Below are 15,901 nucleotides of genomic sequence, written 5' to 3' on the forward strand. Positions count from 1 at the left end.
GTCTAAACATTAGTGCAGAATGAAACCAGCATTTCATTGAGTCTAATTATCTCCTCTAGACAATTTACTATAACAAAATACAAAAAGTTGTTACAAATAGCTTTCTTTTCTTTTAAACCAGCAGAAATTAACGTTACTCCAAATGCACATGCACGCGCAGACACATGCATACACAGTCGCATGCAAAGTTCGTAACATCAGCATAATCTAATAATTTGTTTTGCCAGACAGCTTAGCTGCTATAATTTTGCTTTCTCCAGTTCCCCAAGTTTGAAACAGCCATTATGTAGATGACTTTACAGAGACCGTCATGATCTTCTAGTAATGAACTTCTCATGATCTTCTTGGTCGAAGTGAAACTCCGCAATAGTTGGTGACACTGTCATCATTTCTACCATCTGGTCTGCCCAAACATGCTTTTATCACCTGCAGATCAATGAACAAATGCCACATATGACAGTGATCAGCAACCCCCTTGTACACACAAAGCTGCTTTGGCTGTTATGGGTCTGTTCTTGATGACACGGTTGGCAAGAAGCCTGTGAATAAACCATATAAGAAAACATTGGAATGACATCATGGAATCATCTCATTGACCTAAAGATACACATTTCTTAAGAACAAAGAGTAATCAACATTATTCAGCATCAGCACTAATCGTTCAGAGAGAGAGAGAGAGAGAGAGAGAGAGAGAGAGAGCTTCAACATTCAACAAATAACCTATTCCGGTGTCCCATTAACAAGCTACACAATCAATTTGTCTGGTTTGCACATGTATCGTTCTGTGTGTCCCAACCAATCATGTCACTCAGAGGTAGTGATTATCGCTCTTCTGGCTCGGCAACTTGTGTACCTTTGACAAGGTAAGAGAACTTAGAAATCTAGATGGTGACAGGGAAAACCAATCGATATGCAATTCGATGTGCATGAAATTATGTCAGAGTAAACCAACTTTAGAATAGGACCAGTAGACTACAAGAGGTCTAAAACATCTGTAGCTCTAGACACATGATCCTGGATAACAAAAATCTGAAAATCCTACATTCAAACTGTTTTTTGACATAAAAGCAAAGCTTTACAATGTATAAGAGTATTTTAGCAAATTGTGTTCTATACAGGATGAATATTTATAGCATGATGCTGTTTAATGCTTGAATTAAGAGCATGTCATAAAGACATCTGACAAGAATATAAGCATCTCACATGACGGGGCATAGGGTTGTCAGCTCAAAGGTATTGTGTCATGCACATCTAAATGATGCCATTTCCATTGAAAGAGTGACTTTTCTGTAACCAAGAATGAATTTTCAACAATTTTCTTTTGATGACACCTGAAAGACAAGAAAGTTGGTTGATGATGCCTGAGTAGAATTTTCAACTGCCACGTATTACACAAGAAAGTTGTGCTAATTAGGTAGCAGTTGCAGGTTATGATCATGCATCATGCTCCAGTCTTATGCAAATGCAACTCATGTGAAGAACACATTGTAAGAAATCTTATGATCATTTATCTACGTATTTAAATGAGATATCAATGTTGCAGGGCAAGTATTTTCAAAGCTTTCACAAGAATGCATAAATTTAAAGCAAAGATATCTCAACAAAAATAAAAAGTTTGATAGGATGCAACTACAAATCTCACACATTGTTATATATGACACGACAGAATGTACCTGCATACATCTAATCAAACCACTCCAGTATTTGAACATGTGGTCCATCCTGACGAACAGAAACCAACAAAAATGAAATGTGTTAGATCCATGACATTAATTAGGTCATGAAATATTTGATTCTTGAAACATACAAGAGTGATAGCAATAAAGCTGATATGCTGAGAGCAAGAAATATCAGGTGAGAATTAGATGTAAAAGGAGGTTAGTTTTCCATTCATGCAAATGTTGAAGGTGGAATTTTGATAATAGATATTGGAGAACAGCTCACATAGAAGACAAGAAGGAAACAGTGAAGATGCAGGATTTCTGAAAATCAAATGGTACAGCCTTTGGAGTTCATGCCAGTATTTTCGTTGAAACGTAACTATATCCAGTTCAGTCTAATTCTTCTGGTCAATGCATATAACTTCTTTACTGTCACCATCGTGTTTACCAAAAATGGATCTTTATTGGTCTAGCAGTGAATAAAAGCATGCATCAACTAAGAGTGCCTTACAGGATCTCACTGTGCAGGTTGACAATTTTTGCATAATCTGTTATTCATTCCAAATCCAGTCCTGGTCATGTGTGTCATCTTCTTCATCACTGAGAGCAGATGTATTTCAAATTGGAGACATCGGAAATCACAGTGTCACCAAAAAATTTGCAACACATTGTGCAGTGAACAACGGCTTGTCATCACCAGAAATCCCCACAGCTGCAAATCCCATCCCTGAAATGGTGAAACCGGATTGCATCTCTGATGATGATCACACATTCTGTGATCTTGGAGATGAACTTGATAGCAGAATGGCAGTCACCACAAACCCGTAGATTCTTGGTGATGCAGATAGATTTTCCAGGGCTCAAATTCAGGATCCCAAAAGCTATGGCCAACTTCTCACTGTGGTGACGAAGAATGTGCTCCTTCTCCTCCTCCTCAACATCTTGAAGCACAAAACTTGTATCAGGCTGATAACCCAATTTCTTGATCTTCTCTAACAACTCCTCAAGCAAGTCGTAGATCTGAGCTGAATGTGGATGAGACCGATCTCCGCCAACAAATGCATGAATCATGTTGCCAATGTGAATCCAGCTACATCCTGGGCTCTTCCGAAATCCCATGTCCTTCTGCATGATTCTAATATTTTCTGCGTCACTCCATCGACTTGCTGCACTGTAAATGTTAGATATCAGAACAAAATTTCCAGTACCTTCTGGTCCTAGCCTATGAATTATCTTGGAAACCTCTTCACCAAGCTCCACATTCTTGTGAATCCTGCATGCACCAAGTAATGCTCCCCAAACACAAACATCTGGTCTGAAAGGCATGTTATTGATGAAATTATAGGCATCACCGAGAAGCCCGCCACGGCCTAAAAGATCAACCATGCATATATAATGCTCCATCCTTGGAATGATTCCAAAACCTTGATGCATCGTATCAAACAACTGCTTTCCCTCATTAATAAGGCCACAGTGGCTGCAAGCAGACAGAAGACAAATGAAAGTAACATCATCAGGCTTCAAGCTCGTCAGTAGCATGTCATTGAAGAGGGCCAGCGCCTCCTCACCATGTCCATGAATTCCATAGCCAGAAATCATTGAATTCCATGAGACTATGTCCTTATTCAACATCCTGTTAAAAACCTCCCTAGCAAAATCAATATTACCACACTTGGAATACATGTCGATCAGTGCATTGTTGATCGAGATGTCCCACGAAAGTCTGCGCACAATTATGTACCCATGGTTGCATTGACCATGTCTTAGAGCAGACAACTGAGCACAGGCTGGAAGAACACCAACCATTGTTGCAATATCTGGTTCAACACCTTCGAACTGCATCTTGCTGAAGATGCGCAACGCCTCCTCAGCATTCCCATTCTGCACACACCCTGAGATTATTGCACTAAAAGAAACAGAATCTCTAATTTGCATTTTGTGGAAGAATTTTATAGCATCATCTATGATAGCACACTTTGCATACATTGATAGAACTGAATTTGCCATTGTTATATCTGATTCAAACCCAATCTTAATAGAGTAACCATGAACCTGTTTCCCTCTCCCAATATCAGTAAGACCTGCACAAGCTCTAAGAACACTGGTTAGTGTAACAGTTGTCGGTCTGTTATCTTCAATTACCATCTGATCAAAGAGTTCCAATGCTTCCTTCATGTGATCACACTGAAGACATGATGCAATCATTGCACTCCATGTAACCTCATTTTTTATGCTCATATTGCCGAACAACCTCCAAGAATAGTTCAAGGACTCACACTTTGCATACATATGTAAAAGAGCAGTGTTAACCAGCACATCTGCCAAATGAAAACACCTCCTTATACAGTAAGAATGTATGCTCTTCGCTTGTCGAAGAGCCGAAGCTTCACCAAATACTGGCAACACCGAAACCAAAGTCGAAGAATTCGGCTTAAGGCCTGCCTGTTGCATTTTTAGAATCAAACTGACCACATCATTATGCAGCCCATGAAGAGCACAACCTGCAATCATGGAGTTCCAAGCAACCACATCCCTCTGAGGCATTTTCTCAAACACTTGGTATGCACTTTCCAAACACCCACATTTAGCATACAAATCAATCAGTGCAGTTGCAACATAGACATCAGACTCCAATCCAGCTCCCACAGCATCATCATGAATCTTCCTACCGTCCTCTAAAGCCAACAACCCAGAACATGCCTTCAAAACAAAAGGAAACGTGAATTTATTTGGACCAACTCCCCTACCAAGCATTCTACCGTACAAAACCAATGCTTGGTCAAGTGGGCCATTCCATGCATAACCTCTAATCATCAAATTCCATAAGAAAACATTGGGTCTTGGAATTTGGTCAAAAACTTGCTGACCCATTTTAATGTCACCACAAGATACATACATGCATGTAAGCCTTTCTAGCACAAAGAAACTATGCATGAACTTACTATACTTAACAATATGGTCATGGAGTTTCTTTCCATCATTGAGTGATTTCAAATGGGTACATGTTTCTAGTAGCTTTGTGTATGTATCCATTTCAACTTGATGTGTGGATTCTAATACATCTATGGCTTCTTTGAGTTTGAGATCATCACACAGATCCTTCATAGCACTATTGCTCGCGGCCTTGGGTACACCATGGTAAGTAGGTGACGCGGATAAATGTAACAATCTAACTAGTTTATAAGACATGTAAATACCAACATTTTCAACAGTGAGATTCTTGAAGACTATCATCTTCTGCTCCATTTTCATGATCATTTTGAATCCCAAGTGTTTGGTATAATGCTGATAGTTGGTGTTAAAACCATGCAATATGCTTGCTGAGGATCAGGTCATATGGCATATGAGGGGACTCCATCATATGCCAATCGTGACCGTTAATATAGAAGCTCAGATTGCACCACGTGGCATTCACCCTGAAAATTTCCAACAAGGCAAAACCCGCTGGCAAAGTTATAACAGCCAGTAGCCACTAACCCTGTTCGGATCTAATCCTGTGAACAGATTGGATACAGGCTGGATCATGGTTGATCTGAATCCAGATCTCAATTTTAAGCGGCAAGTCCAAATCCAAATTTGAAACAAAATCAGATGAAGTAGACTTGAATGAGGATCTGAATTTCACGTAGTACTATTGGATCTGGTAAAAAGAGATGGATTGGTGTTAGCACCCTAAATTAGAGACGCCATCTGCAATTTCACCATGAAGCTAGTAGAGCTCAAGGAAGGTTTGGAATGGTACACGAGGGTTAAAATTTGTATATATGCAAGGTGTTGTGAGTGCCTTGATTTTTGGACCTGCTCCAATCCAAAAAATATTATGATGACTGTACAATGAGAATTTTTAATGAGGGTTTGTGGTGTTGCGGAGGGATCGGGTCATTAGGCCTAAAACTGAAGCCTATTTTATATTATATAACCTCCTCTTTTTAAGAGTTGGGTATGAGAGTTTCGGATTCATTGGGGATTAGTGTTTCAGATTACACCCACTTGCTCAATCTATCAGAAGTGAAAGCAGTAACATTTGGATTATCCAAAAGAAAAGAATACAAGAGACGGATTGGACCTGGTCTAGATTTGAATATACGACAAAAAAAAATGAAGATCCAAATTCGAGTCCGAATTTGAAAAAAGTCCAACCATTTTAGGCTGAATCTGATCCAGTATTCCCGAAGCGCATTCTATTTTAAGATCCATATAAGAGATCAATGCATCAGATTCGGATCTAAGATCCAACTTGTGATCAATCATTCAACTGTGGGATCCTGGCTGCTGAGCGGTCTAAGATACGCCTTGGTCTAAGATTTTGGTCAAAATCAAATCTGACTGCGGATTCCATTTTGGGAATTGGAGTATTACGATGAGCCACCTAATAGTTATACTATTTAATAAAGCTGCCCATAATTTGGGTTATTACATTTGACTGCCTACTTTATCTGCTTCAGCGAAGCTTTTGGGTTATTACCAATGTTTTCAGAATCGGTTTCAGGAATGGATTTTCAAAACGATTCAGAGGATTGGCTGTTTAAGGCTCGAATTGAATCAAGCTGAACACGTAAATTTTATTGCCTAACTTTAAAATCATAAAAATCAAAAAAATAAAAATATGAAACAAAATGGCCGATTCGACGAAAATCTGCATGCATTTAGGTCAATTCTGCACAATTCAAGCTGAATCTGCCATTTTTTTGAGGCGGCTCAAACCGACCTGAAGCGAATCGATTCAAATAGGCCGATTGGCTTTGATTTTGATACTGGTTATTACATTTATCTGCCTACTTAATGCCTGTTTGAAAAATAACTAATTTTTCCCTTTTATTTTATCAAAGAACTTATGTTAGGTCATCTTATGATCTTTTGTTAAACAGATGGATGATGAGAGTATTTTAGTCACTTTTACTGAACAAAAGTGATTTCAGGACCAAGAGTGTTAGTGAAACATAACTTATAAAAAAGAGGTGGTTTATTGTGATAAACTAAACATTAGTTGTCCCTGTGTAAATATATGATTAATTAGGCAGATTTTTATAAAGTACTCTTTGGAAAATTCTGGGAATTTGAACTCTAGAAGCTTCCATCTACTGCTCACCCACGTTGAACAATTCAATGTGGACACGTGCATCATTTTTTCATGTATTATGTTGAATTTCATCGTTCTCTCTTACTAACCCCCATGCCCAAATAATTTTCATTTGCCCTCACTCAAAATTTCAAAATGGATCACACCCCTAGCATTAATTTTAGGGATGTCAATGGATTGGATTTTATCTGATATTCAACTGGACCCAACTCTGTTGGGTCAGATTTTGTAAGCCCAAACCATATCAGATTGTAATCGGATACAGATATATGGTTTTGATTTTTCGCTGCCAAATTCAATGAATATTCAACTTTGATGGATATTCGAATCCATACATGTAAGAAACTAGATTTGGTATTAGCTTGATATTGTCTGGATATTAATGTGAATTGGAATCTGTTTAGCTAACATCCAATTAGTCGGATATGGTACTGGCTATATCCGAAACGTTCACATCCTTAATTAATTTGCACCTATGACGTATCTTAATGAAAGGGTTTTAGTTTAAAGTTATTGGTGATAATCTAGCTTAAATTATCAAACGACCTCTAATTTAAAACTTAGTCGCAAATATTGCATATATCGTGTTTTTTCTTATGATTTTATCACAACAAATTACATGCTATAAAAATATCATAAAAAATACAAGAAACTTAGAAGGTCATGTAGTTTTTTTAGTGTACCATGATATTATCAAAATATTATTGATATATTATCGTGATTTTTTATAATGGTTATATTATTGTATATTTTCATTATTTTTCTTATATTTTATGTATAAATGCATTGAGATTCCCTTGTCATCTTAAAATTCTTTCAATTTATCACAAGATTTTCTTTTGCTTATAAAATATGGAGAATCAGATTTTCAGCTCTGATTTAAAGTAGTTCATATTGAAATTTCTGTCATTGTAAAGTTTCTGTTTATTTTAAATTCTTCAAAAAACCTATCTAAACTCACTAAGATCACATGTTTTGCACTAAGTAAATTATACAGTCCTCATTTGTAAGTCCTGAATCCATTTCAGTCCATTTTCAACTTAGTTAGAACCGACCAATTACTCTATGGATTGAGTTTCTTTTATTTGATATATAATTAGGAGAAACCCAGGTTTAGGAGGTGGGGCTTGGCAGATATTGATGCCCTACCGAATGGCCAACCTCCAAGTGGTTAAAACTAGGGTTGCAAATGGATTGGATATGATCAGATATCCGATTCAAATCCGGCCTGTTATTTCCAGATTCAAATCTCTTAAGTAAAATCTGAATGTGCATTTGGACAAGATTTGGATCTGTTCAATCGGATTACTTTCGAACTTGGGTCTGATTCTGATAAGCCTTTAAGTCAGATCTGAGTTTGATCCGAAACAAAACCATACGTGATTGCATTTTTTACATGTAAATAGCTTGTTTTGCTTCTATTTTTTCCAGATCCAATATTACCACATGCTTTTTGGATTCGGATTCAACTTTACCTCATTAGATCTAATTCAGATCCGGATCCAAATTTGGATCTGAGATTTATATTTCAGATTCAGGTATGGATCTAGTAAGATCTGACCCGTTTGCACCCCTAGTTAAAACAACATTAAGGCATGGGATGTGCACCCTTTTATGGAACTCTTGACTCTTTCAACTTGAACTCCTTAACCTAGCTAGACGTGCGAGCCTTAAAGAGCTGTGGATACGTATGGGTGGAATGAATCCATCAGATGAGAACCGGGTCAGGACCCAAAGTTAATCATCAAATCCGACCCAAATCCAACATGCTGACTTAAAATTTGGGTCCTGGATTAAGTGGGGATCCAACCCATTGGGGCAGCCCTTAAACACACCACCATGAAGTTATAATGGGGCAAACAATCAATAGATATATGAAAAATATGTGAGACTTTTTAGAGAAAAAGATTTGCATAAATGAGGTTAATGTAATTTCTCACGAGAACAGAAACTTGAAGGATATTTCCTTTCGTTCCGCGTTTGGAAAATAAAAGTCAAATAAGGACCAAAGAGAACGATTTTTATTTACAATAAGCGCCTCCTCCTGAGCTCCTCCACACGGCAGTCGATCCTCTCTCTCTCACCGAATTCTGTTTTTCCGTTTCTCTCGATTTTCCCGGAATCTGAAATTTCTGATCTCCGGCGAGCTCTAGTTCACCCCGTTTCCGAATTTCGAATCCGGCGGCCGAGATCGGAGGGGAGGGATGAATCCGACGGGAGCTGCGAGCTCGGCAAGCAACGGGTCCGGCGATCCCTCCGCTCCCAGGCGGAATTCCAAGAGGCCTAAATGTGAGTGTTTCGATTAGCCCAAGAATCCTAATTTTCTCCTTTTTTTGCCTTTCGATTGTTGCATTCGTCAACATTTTGGCACCTTTCGTCGATTTTTGTGTAATTGTTATTGTTTTTCGTTGATTTTGGACTTTAATTTGGGGTTTTTGAGTGGAACGACGATCTTGCAGATAATTTTGGTTTGTATTGGTATATTTTGATAGATGAAGAAATATTATTAAGGTTTTAATAGGTGTATTAGGATGAAAATAATGAAGATATTTCGTATCAGAACAGACGACGCTTTACTTTTCACGATCTTGTGATGAAATTCATGAAAAATATGTATATGAGAAGGTATTGATTGTTTAATAGCCCGAACTCGTGTTCATATTCTGGTTTTGCGTCACGTTTGAAAGGGAAAATAGAAGTATAGGAGAGAATTTGACCTAGAGATGCAGCGACACATGAAAATTTTAGGAAATTTTGAAGCTACGAGGAGAACATGCGATCAAGTTGAATTCTGTTTTATTTGAGAATATGAGATGAAATTTGCAGGAGACAAGGATTCCCTAGAATTTCCTGTGAAACACATCCGTAAGGATTGGGATTATTAGGTGAATGGCGGAGCTGGTTCGTTATTTTTATATATTTCGTTCGGAATCATCATCAGAGGGAAATGCAGAACTGTTTCTCGATTTATTTTCAGTTCTGGGAACGTAATTAACATATCAATCTCTCCTTTCTCCTGTAAGCTGAGAAAAAAAATCTTGGTGTTCGGTCTTGGATTGGATTTTGGAGTGATTCATGGACTGGTCTAGCTGATGAAGATCTTGGCTGAATTGGGGCTGTTGGAAAATGAGGATGAGATTATATGCAACTGTGACTGATATTAGTCCATCTTCTACTAGATTCTGCTATTTGCTATTCAAAGCCTTTGGCAGCATCGTTCCCCAGAAGTTGAAAATGGGTGCATGGACCAAATCTAAGTGCATCAGTCTACTGGGCTGACATCTGTGGAAGGGGTTTAATGCAAGAGCACTGAAGATATGGGTTACACCTTGGCTACTTCTTGCTGCTTGTGTAGAAGGGTGAAAGAGACGTTGCTATATATATTTTGGTCATGCTCTCACTTCAATGGGGCTGTTAGCGATTGCTTGGAGGTATGTTTGGACATGAAGGAGGTCCATTCAGTTAGACATATTCTATCGAGCTTCTTGGATTAGATGGAGGAGCAAGAAGTGGATGGTCATATGGAAATGGTTGATCTAGATGGTATGGTGCCGTGTTGGGCTTGATTTAAAGGGAATTCTCCAAATCCTATTCAGATGCATCATGGAATATAGGTTGAAAATCAGTTGTGCTTGCAGGAAATAGCCTGGTTTGGAATTGAATAACTGTATTAAGAATTCTATATCTTGGATTTGGAGTTTAGTTTTTTGGCTGCTGGTACCTTGTTATCTTCTTGTTTATTTGTTTCATTAGCTTTTCTTTTAATGGCATCTTTTCTTTTTCCTAACTGAAACATATATCCCATCTCCTTTCTGCAGATTCCAGGTTCACTCAACAAGAACTTCCTGCTTGCAAGCCTATCTTGACACCAGGATGGGTAAGTTTAGATCTTTCTAGTGATGACTGTTTTAGTTTATGCAGTCTTTTATCATCTTCTGTATTATCCTCCAAATTGCAATGACAATGACTGTGATGGTCTATTTTTATTTTTGCAGTCAGCTCTTAACTAATTTTTTCTGCTTTGTACAGGTCATTACAGCATTTATATTTATCGGTATTATCTTTGTTCCAATTGGAGTTGCTTCCTTGAATGCTTCACGTCGCGTAAGATTTAAATCTTCTTCATGGCCTAACCCAACCTCATGCTTATCTGCTGCATGAGCTCTTTTATTTTTTCTTTCTACTGTTGTTTGTTTTCCTACTCTCATAGAACTAACTGTTTTGCTTATAATTCAGGTGGTCGAAATTGTCCACAGATATGAAACTGATTGCATACCTAGCGACTGGAAAGGGAAGGAGCTTGCTTTCATTCAAAGTGATGCTAAGAAGACTTGTACTGCGACTCTAACTGTAAGAATTTCTTGGATTTAATTTGGCTTGCTCATTATTTGTCCTTGGGACAATTATTACTGGAAAGGTTAACGATTTAAATCTAATGAGTTTTTTCAGGTACCAAAGAAGATGAAAGCACCTGTATATGTGTACTACCAGCTGGACAACTTTTACCAGAATCATCGTAGGTATGCTCATATGACTTTGCTATGGATCTTTTGATGACATGAATAATACTCTGTCATTGTGGATTTTAGCATTTCCTAGTCAAAATTTTCTCAATGGTTCCCTTAGATGTCATCGAGATTTACAAGCCCATGTTTAGAAATTCCTCTTGTAACTTTCATAAAACTATGGTACACAGACATCATCATAGATAGAGTCAAGTGTATAATCAAAGACAAGGACAAATGCAATACTGAGGATGTGAAAAGAGAAGTCAAAGAAGTATGAAACTCTTGGTCCAAAAAGGCTCTAACTCCATCAAAATAGAAAAGCAGAGTATGCATAAAGGGATATGCATGGCATAAGTTGACTCATTATGTTTATATATAAAGGGAGAAAATAGGAGGAATGCACCTGCAGGCACCCACACTGGACCATCTAATCAAAATTACCATATCATCAGAAAATCCCTATAGATGTGACCTACATGCTTTGTTTAGTGAAAAATAGGCATTCGATTGTGTGATTTTGATGTGTAAGAAGGATTTTTAAGGGCTTCAAAAATCAATAGCCCATGATATGCCAAAACCTTTGACTAAAAACATGATGATCTTTGAAAAAATGCTATCCAAGGTGTAATCCCAAGTAAACAAACCATGATGAGTGTAAATAAATAAATAAAATAAACAATATATATATATATCTATATCTATATCTATATCTATATATATATCTATATATATATATCTCTATATATATATCTATATATATATATATATGTATATAGTAGGCAACTGAACTGGAAATTTCGTGATATTTTTTTTGATAAAAGCTATAATCTTGAGGCTCTCTCAAGGTTTTGGAAAATCAGCTATATTAAAAATGTGACAAAATAGTAAAAGGTATTTGAGAAGAAACGAAGAAAACCGTGGAATATGATCTCCTTTCTTTGTCGATTTAAATGTTTCACTTTTCACATTCTTCTAATATTTTCATAAAGAACACTAATAAAAATAATTTTTTTCTAACATTTCCTTTCTTACATGGTTTCTGGGATTTCCCATGACTTATAGAGCAATAAAAATATCTCAAAGTTGGCCATAAAAATATTGTCAAGACCTGTACACACATGTGAGAGAGTCTATTCTGATACCATGATGCACATGCCTCTGGGTTTTTGTACATCCAACTCACCAAAAGGCTAGATGTGGTGCTCAAACCATCTTTTCATTCTTATAGTATTCCTGCAGAAAATTGATCATGTCAAACAAATCCTGAGTCCGTAAAGCAAAGCATTTTCTTGGTAAAGTTTCATAATTTTATATATCAAAAGGTATAGAATGACTAAGAGCACAAATGTTTAGAAATTTCACAACATTTTTAATTAAGGGTACACTTGGATACCAAGGTGAGAGTCCTCATTAATTTGAGAATTCTAGTGCGGTCCCACATTTTTTATTTCATTCAGAGTGTCATTCAACTGGAGTCCAAGTTTCTACCATTTTCTTATAAATTAGCAATTTCAACAAATATAAGCTTCCACCATAGAAATTAGTTTTACCATTTATATATGTAGTAATTGCAATTCTGAAATTGTTTGAGCCATAGTTTTTTCCTTTTCCAGTAAAGGTCATGTAAAATCATCTTTCTCTCATTTGTGAACTCAAACTTAATCAACTCTAAAACCAAAGGCACCCTAAGTTTGACTTAGAATTTGTCTAGAGAATGAACATTTAACTTAAAGAAGGCAGTATCTATCTTATGTTAGGAACTTAGGATGGATTTGGTTGGACATGGGATTGGCATTATCCACGTTGTGTCAAAATTGTCTTGTTGTCTTTGTTCTTGTCCAATTGAGTTGGCATGGGTTATGCATGAAATGTGCATCTTTTATGACATCATTCTGGTACTTTTCACATGTTTATATTTTCCTTTGACAGGTCATCCACACACTTTTTGAGTAAATTCTTTTTTTTAATTAAAATGTAATAGAAAAGTCAATAATGTTTCGACTAAGATTTTGGTTTTTTAGATTTTTATGTGAAATTCCTCTCGGTTGTGAAGCTTCATCAGTTTGAATCCATTGCAGATTATTTCCAGTTGTTATTGACTTGCAAACGTATTATTCTTCAGGTATGTCAAGAGCAGGAGTGACAAACAGTTAATGGACAAGAAGTATGAAACTGAGACTGGTACCTGTGACCCTGAAGCTAAAGGTGCAAATGGTCCTATTGTTCCATGTGGTCTCATAGCATGGAGTTTGTTCAATGACACATATGGGTTTTCAACCAGTAGCACGACATTGGCAGTCGACAAAAAGAACATAGCTTGGAAGAGCGATCGTGAGCATAAATTTGGAAAAGATGTTTACCCTAAGAATTTTCAAAATAGCAGCCTTATTGGGGGTGCAAAACTTGATGAAAGCATACCTGTATGTGCTGTTTCTCTACTTTGTTGATGTTCTTGTTTCTGTTGTATGTGTGCTGTCTCTTCCTGTTTGTGCATTGTTTCTTTTCTTGGCATTTGGGACTCTGGGACCATAGTTGATCTCTAATTGAACTTTGTTCTGCATATAACAGCTAAGTCAGCAAGAGGACCTTATTGTTTGGATGCGAACAGCTGCACTGCCAACATTTAGGAAGTTGTATGGGAGGATACATGTGGACCTTGAGGCCAATACGAAAATAAATGTAGTGATACAGAACAACTACAATACATACAGTTTTAGTGGCAAGAAGAAGCTGGTTCTTTCAACAACAAGTTGGCTTGGTGGAAAGAATGACTTCCTTGGTATAGCATATCTGTCTGTTGGTGGATTGAGCTTCTTCTTGGCAATGGTCTTTATTGTATTATACCTTGTCCACCGAAGGTTAGTAACATTTTTGTCACTCATCTGTACCATTAGATTGGTTTCGTGGTGCTTGTTAGGTTATATTCAACTTTGTTTCTTCTTTAAAGCTAGTGATTTGATGAAACATTGTTGTTCTCTGATATGAAAATTGACAGTATAATTGTATAGGATGATGATGGATACTTTTGATGGCTGCAATGTGAACCTTTCCTTTTGTTGGTGCTTCAAAATGCCCACCTTGATGCTAGTACTTCTGGGTGCTGGTGCTGGGTGTCTTAGGATGCTGCCTTTGTTGTATAGACGTGCATATCAACGTGTGTGTGTGTGTGTGTGTGTGTGTGTGTGTGTGTGTGTGTGTGTGTGTGTGTGTGTGTGTGTGTGTGTGTGTGTGTGTTTATATTGCCATGTGGTACCTGCCTTAACTATGTCATACCTGTAGGTGTTTGATAGCTTTCGTCTGACGTTCCAGACATTGGAAAAAATTATTTAGAAAAGGACTACATCTCTTAGCCTCGTTAATTTTATTTATTTCTTCTTTAGAGTGCCATCCTTCTGTGTGCTAATTGATGGGGGCCTGCACTAATAAAAATGCTTTCACCTGCATTTTTTGCTTGTAACTGTTAGAAGCAGTGTTGCATAAAAAAAACTGTTAGAAGCAGTGATTGTCAATAACTGTCTATAACATAGCTGTCGTTTCCAACAAACTCAGGGTTAACTGGCATGTATAACTTGTAGCATGCTTCATTTTATCTTCTTTTCCCCAGTAATTTTGTCATTTTAGTTTCTGTGTTGGTGATTGATTTCGTCAGGGAAAGCACCTCAAATATTGGCTGGGCTAATGAATCGTGTTATTTTTTATTTTTTCCCTTCAATCTTCATATTCTTTCATGTTACTGTGGATAACTTAGATGGTTTTCCTACAGGCCTTTGGGAGATCCAGCATATTTATCTTGGAACAGAAATCCGGCAGGAAACTGAAAATAAGAGCGATCTCGTGCCCTTGCACCAGTTGCATTGCTGCGGCAGATGCATAAGAAACTGCTAAAGCAATGATTTCCATTGAGTCAGGCTCTCTTGCTATAAGAATTCGGGTGGGTCAAGGCGTGCTTTTTATGTTTGGAACTCTAAGCACTAAATCACATGTAATTTTTTTACGTTATATATATAATATATTGTTTGTTCATTTTTTTTGTAAATCTTAAGTTTCACTGGTTATAAATCAATAATTATATTCCTGCCCACCTCAAGGTGATGTTTCATGAGAGTAATTGGGTCTGTTTCATTCTCATGCTCAAAATGGATGTGTAGCTTTTTCATTGTTTTTCTATTGACAATTGACAAATGCAGATGCGGTATTATCATGTTATATTTTTTTCTGATGTGTCTGCTCATGATGCAATCGAAATCAAAGCCCGCATACGTAATATTTGTCCTGTTTTATTCGCAAATGTTTGGGGGCATGATGGCAATGCTGAGGACTCTTCAACATGTCAGTCAAGTTGGTTTATGTGAATCAGTAGTCTTTGATGGCCAGGCCATAGTTACCAGGAGCTTCTGAAAATGTTTGAAGCTCACTTCGGAAGTGTGAAACGACACACTTCTTTTACACTTCTGATGCTTTATGAAAAACTCGTTTTTTTAATGCAAGCCCTGAAGTAGTGTTTTGGATTCTATTAATAAGTAAAATTCAAATCACATCGATCACCCCAAGGGTGGGAGCCAATCTGGTGGCTCATCTTTCTAATACAGAGAATGAATATTACACAAAAGAAGAAAGACATAACCCATCGACACACACGGCCCATTAAAAGA

The 15,901-nt window shown here is 37.2% G+C and overlaps 2 protein-coding genes across 3 annotated transcripts; one reads left to right on the plus strand and one right to left on the minus strand.

The window, feature by feature from the left end:
* Window positions 1-4,700, minus strand: LOC149827724 (pentatricopeptide (PPR) repeat-containing protein). Of its 2 annotated transcripts, none has more exons than XM_090018229.1 (3): window positions 2,173-4,700; window positions 1,674-1,722; window positions 1-539 (listed from the first exon to the last, which is right to left on the minus strand). In XM_090018229.1, the coding sequence occupies exon 1, from the start codon at window positions 4,692-4,694 to the stop codon at window positions 2,355-2,357; it is 2,340 nt and encodes a 779-aa protein (XP_089874355.1). In that variant the 5' UTR covers window positions 4,695-4,700; the 3' UTR covers window positions 1-539; window positions 1,674-1,722; window positions 2,173-2,354. The 2 variants fall into 2 exon arrangements, with proteins under 2 accessions (XP_089874355.1, XP_089874354.1); XM_090018228.1 differs by having other exon boundaries at window positions 1,945-4,700.
* Window positions 4,701-8,812: 4,112 nt separating this feature from the next.
* On the plus strand, window positions 8,813-15,330 carry LOC149827725 (ALA-interacting subunit 3-like). Its single transcript, XM_090019571.1, has 8 exons — window positions 8,813-9,030; window positions 10,560-10,618; window positions 10,771-10,845; window positions 10,978-11,091; window positions 11,191-11,261; window positions 13,372-13,669; window positions 13,818-14,107; window positions 15,013-15,330. The coding sequence occupies exons 1-8, from the start codon at window positions 8,946-8,948 to the stop codon at window positions 15,065-15,067; spliced, it is 1,047 nt and encodes a 348-aa protein (XP_089875697.1). The 5' UTR covers window positions 8,813-8,945; the 3' UTR covers window positions 15,068-15,330.
* The last annotated feature ends 571 nt before the right edge of the window (window positions 15,331-15,901 follow it).

Source organism: Nuphar pumila, chromosome 10, assembly GCF_984573655.1.
Source record: "Nuphar pumila chromosome 10, dmNupPumi1.hap1.1, whole genome shotgun sequence".
In the NCBI taxonomy this organism is placed as follows: Eukaryota; Viridiplantae; Streptophyta; class Magnoliopsida; order Nymphaeales; family Nymphaeaceae; genus Nuphar; species Nuphar pumila.

Bases quoted from the DNA above. Each gene is read 5' to 3' on its own strand.
- LOC149827725 (XM_090019571.1), top strand. From the start codon at position 8,946: ATGAATCCGACGGGAGCTGCGAGCTCGGCAAGCAACGGGTCCGGCGAT. The intron at 13,670-13,817 runs GTATGTGCTGTT...TGCATATAACAG, and splicing joins AACTTGATGAAAGCATACCT to CTAAGTCAGCAAGAGGACCT. The intron at 14,108-15,012 runs GTTAGTAACATT...GTTTTCCTACAG, and splicing joins TTATACCTTGTCCACCGAAG to GCCTTTGGGAGATCCAGCAT.
- LOC149827724 (XM_090018229.1), bottom strand. From the start codon at position 4,694: ATGGATACATACACAAAGCTACTAGAAACATGTACCCATTTGAAATCA.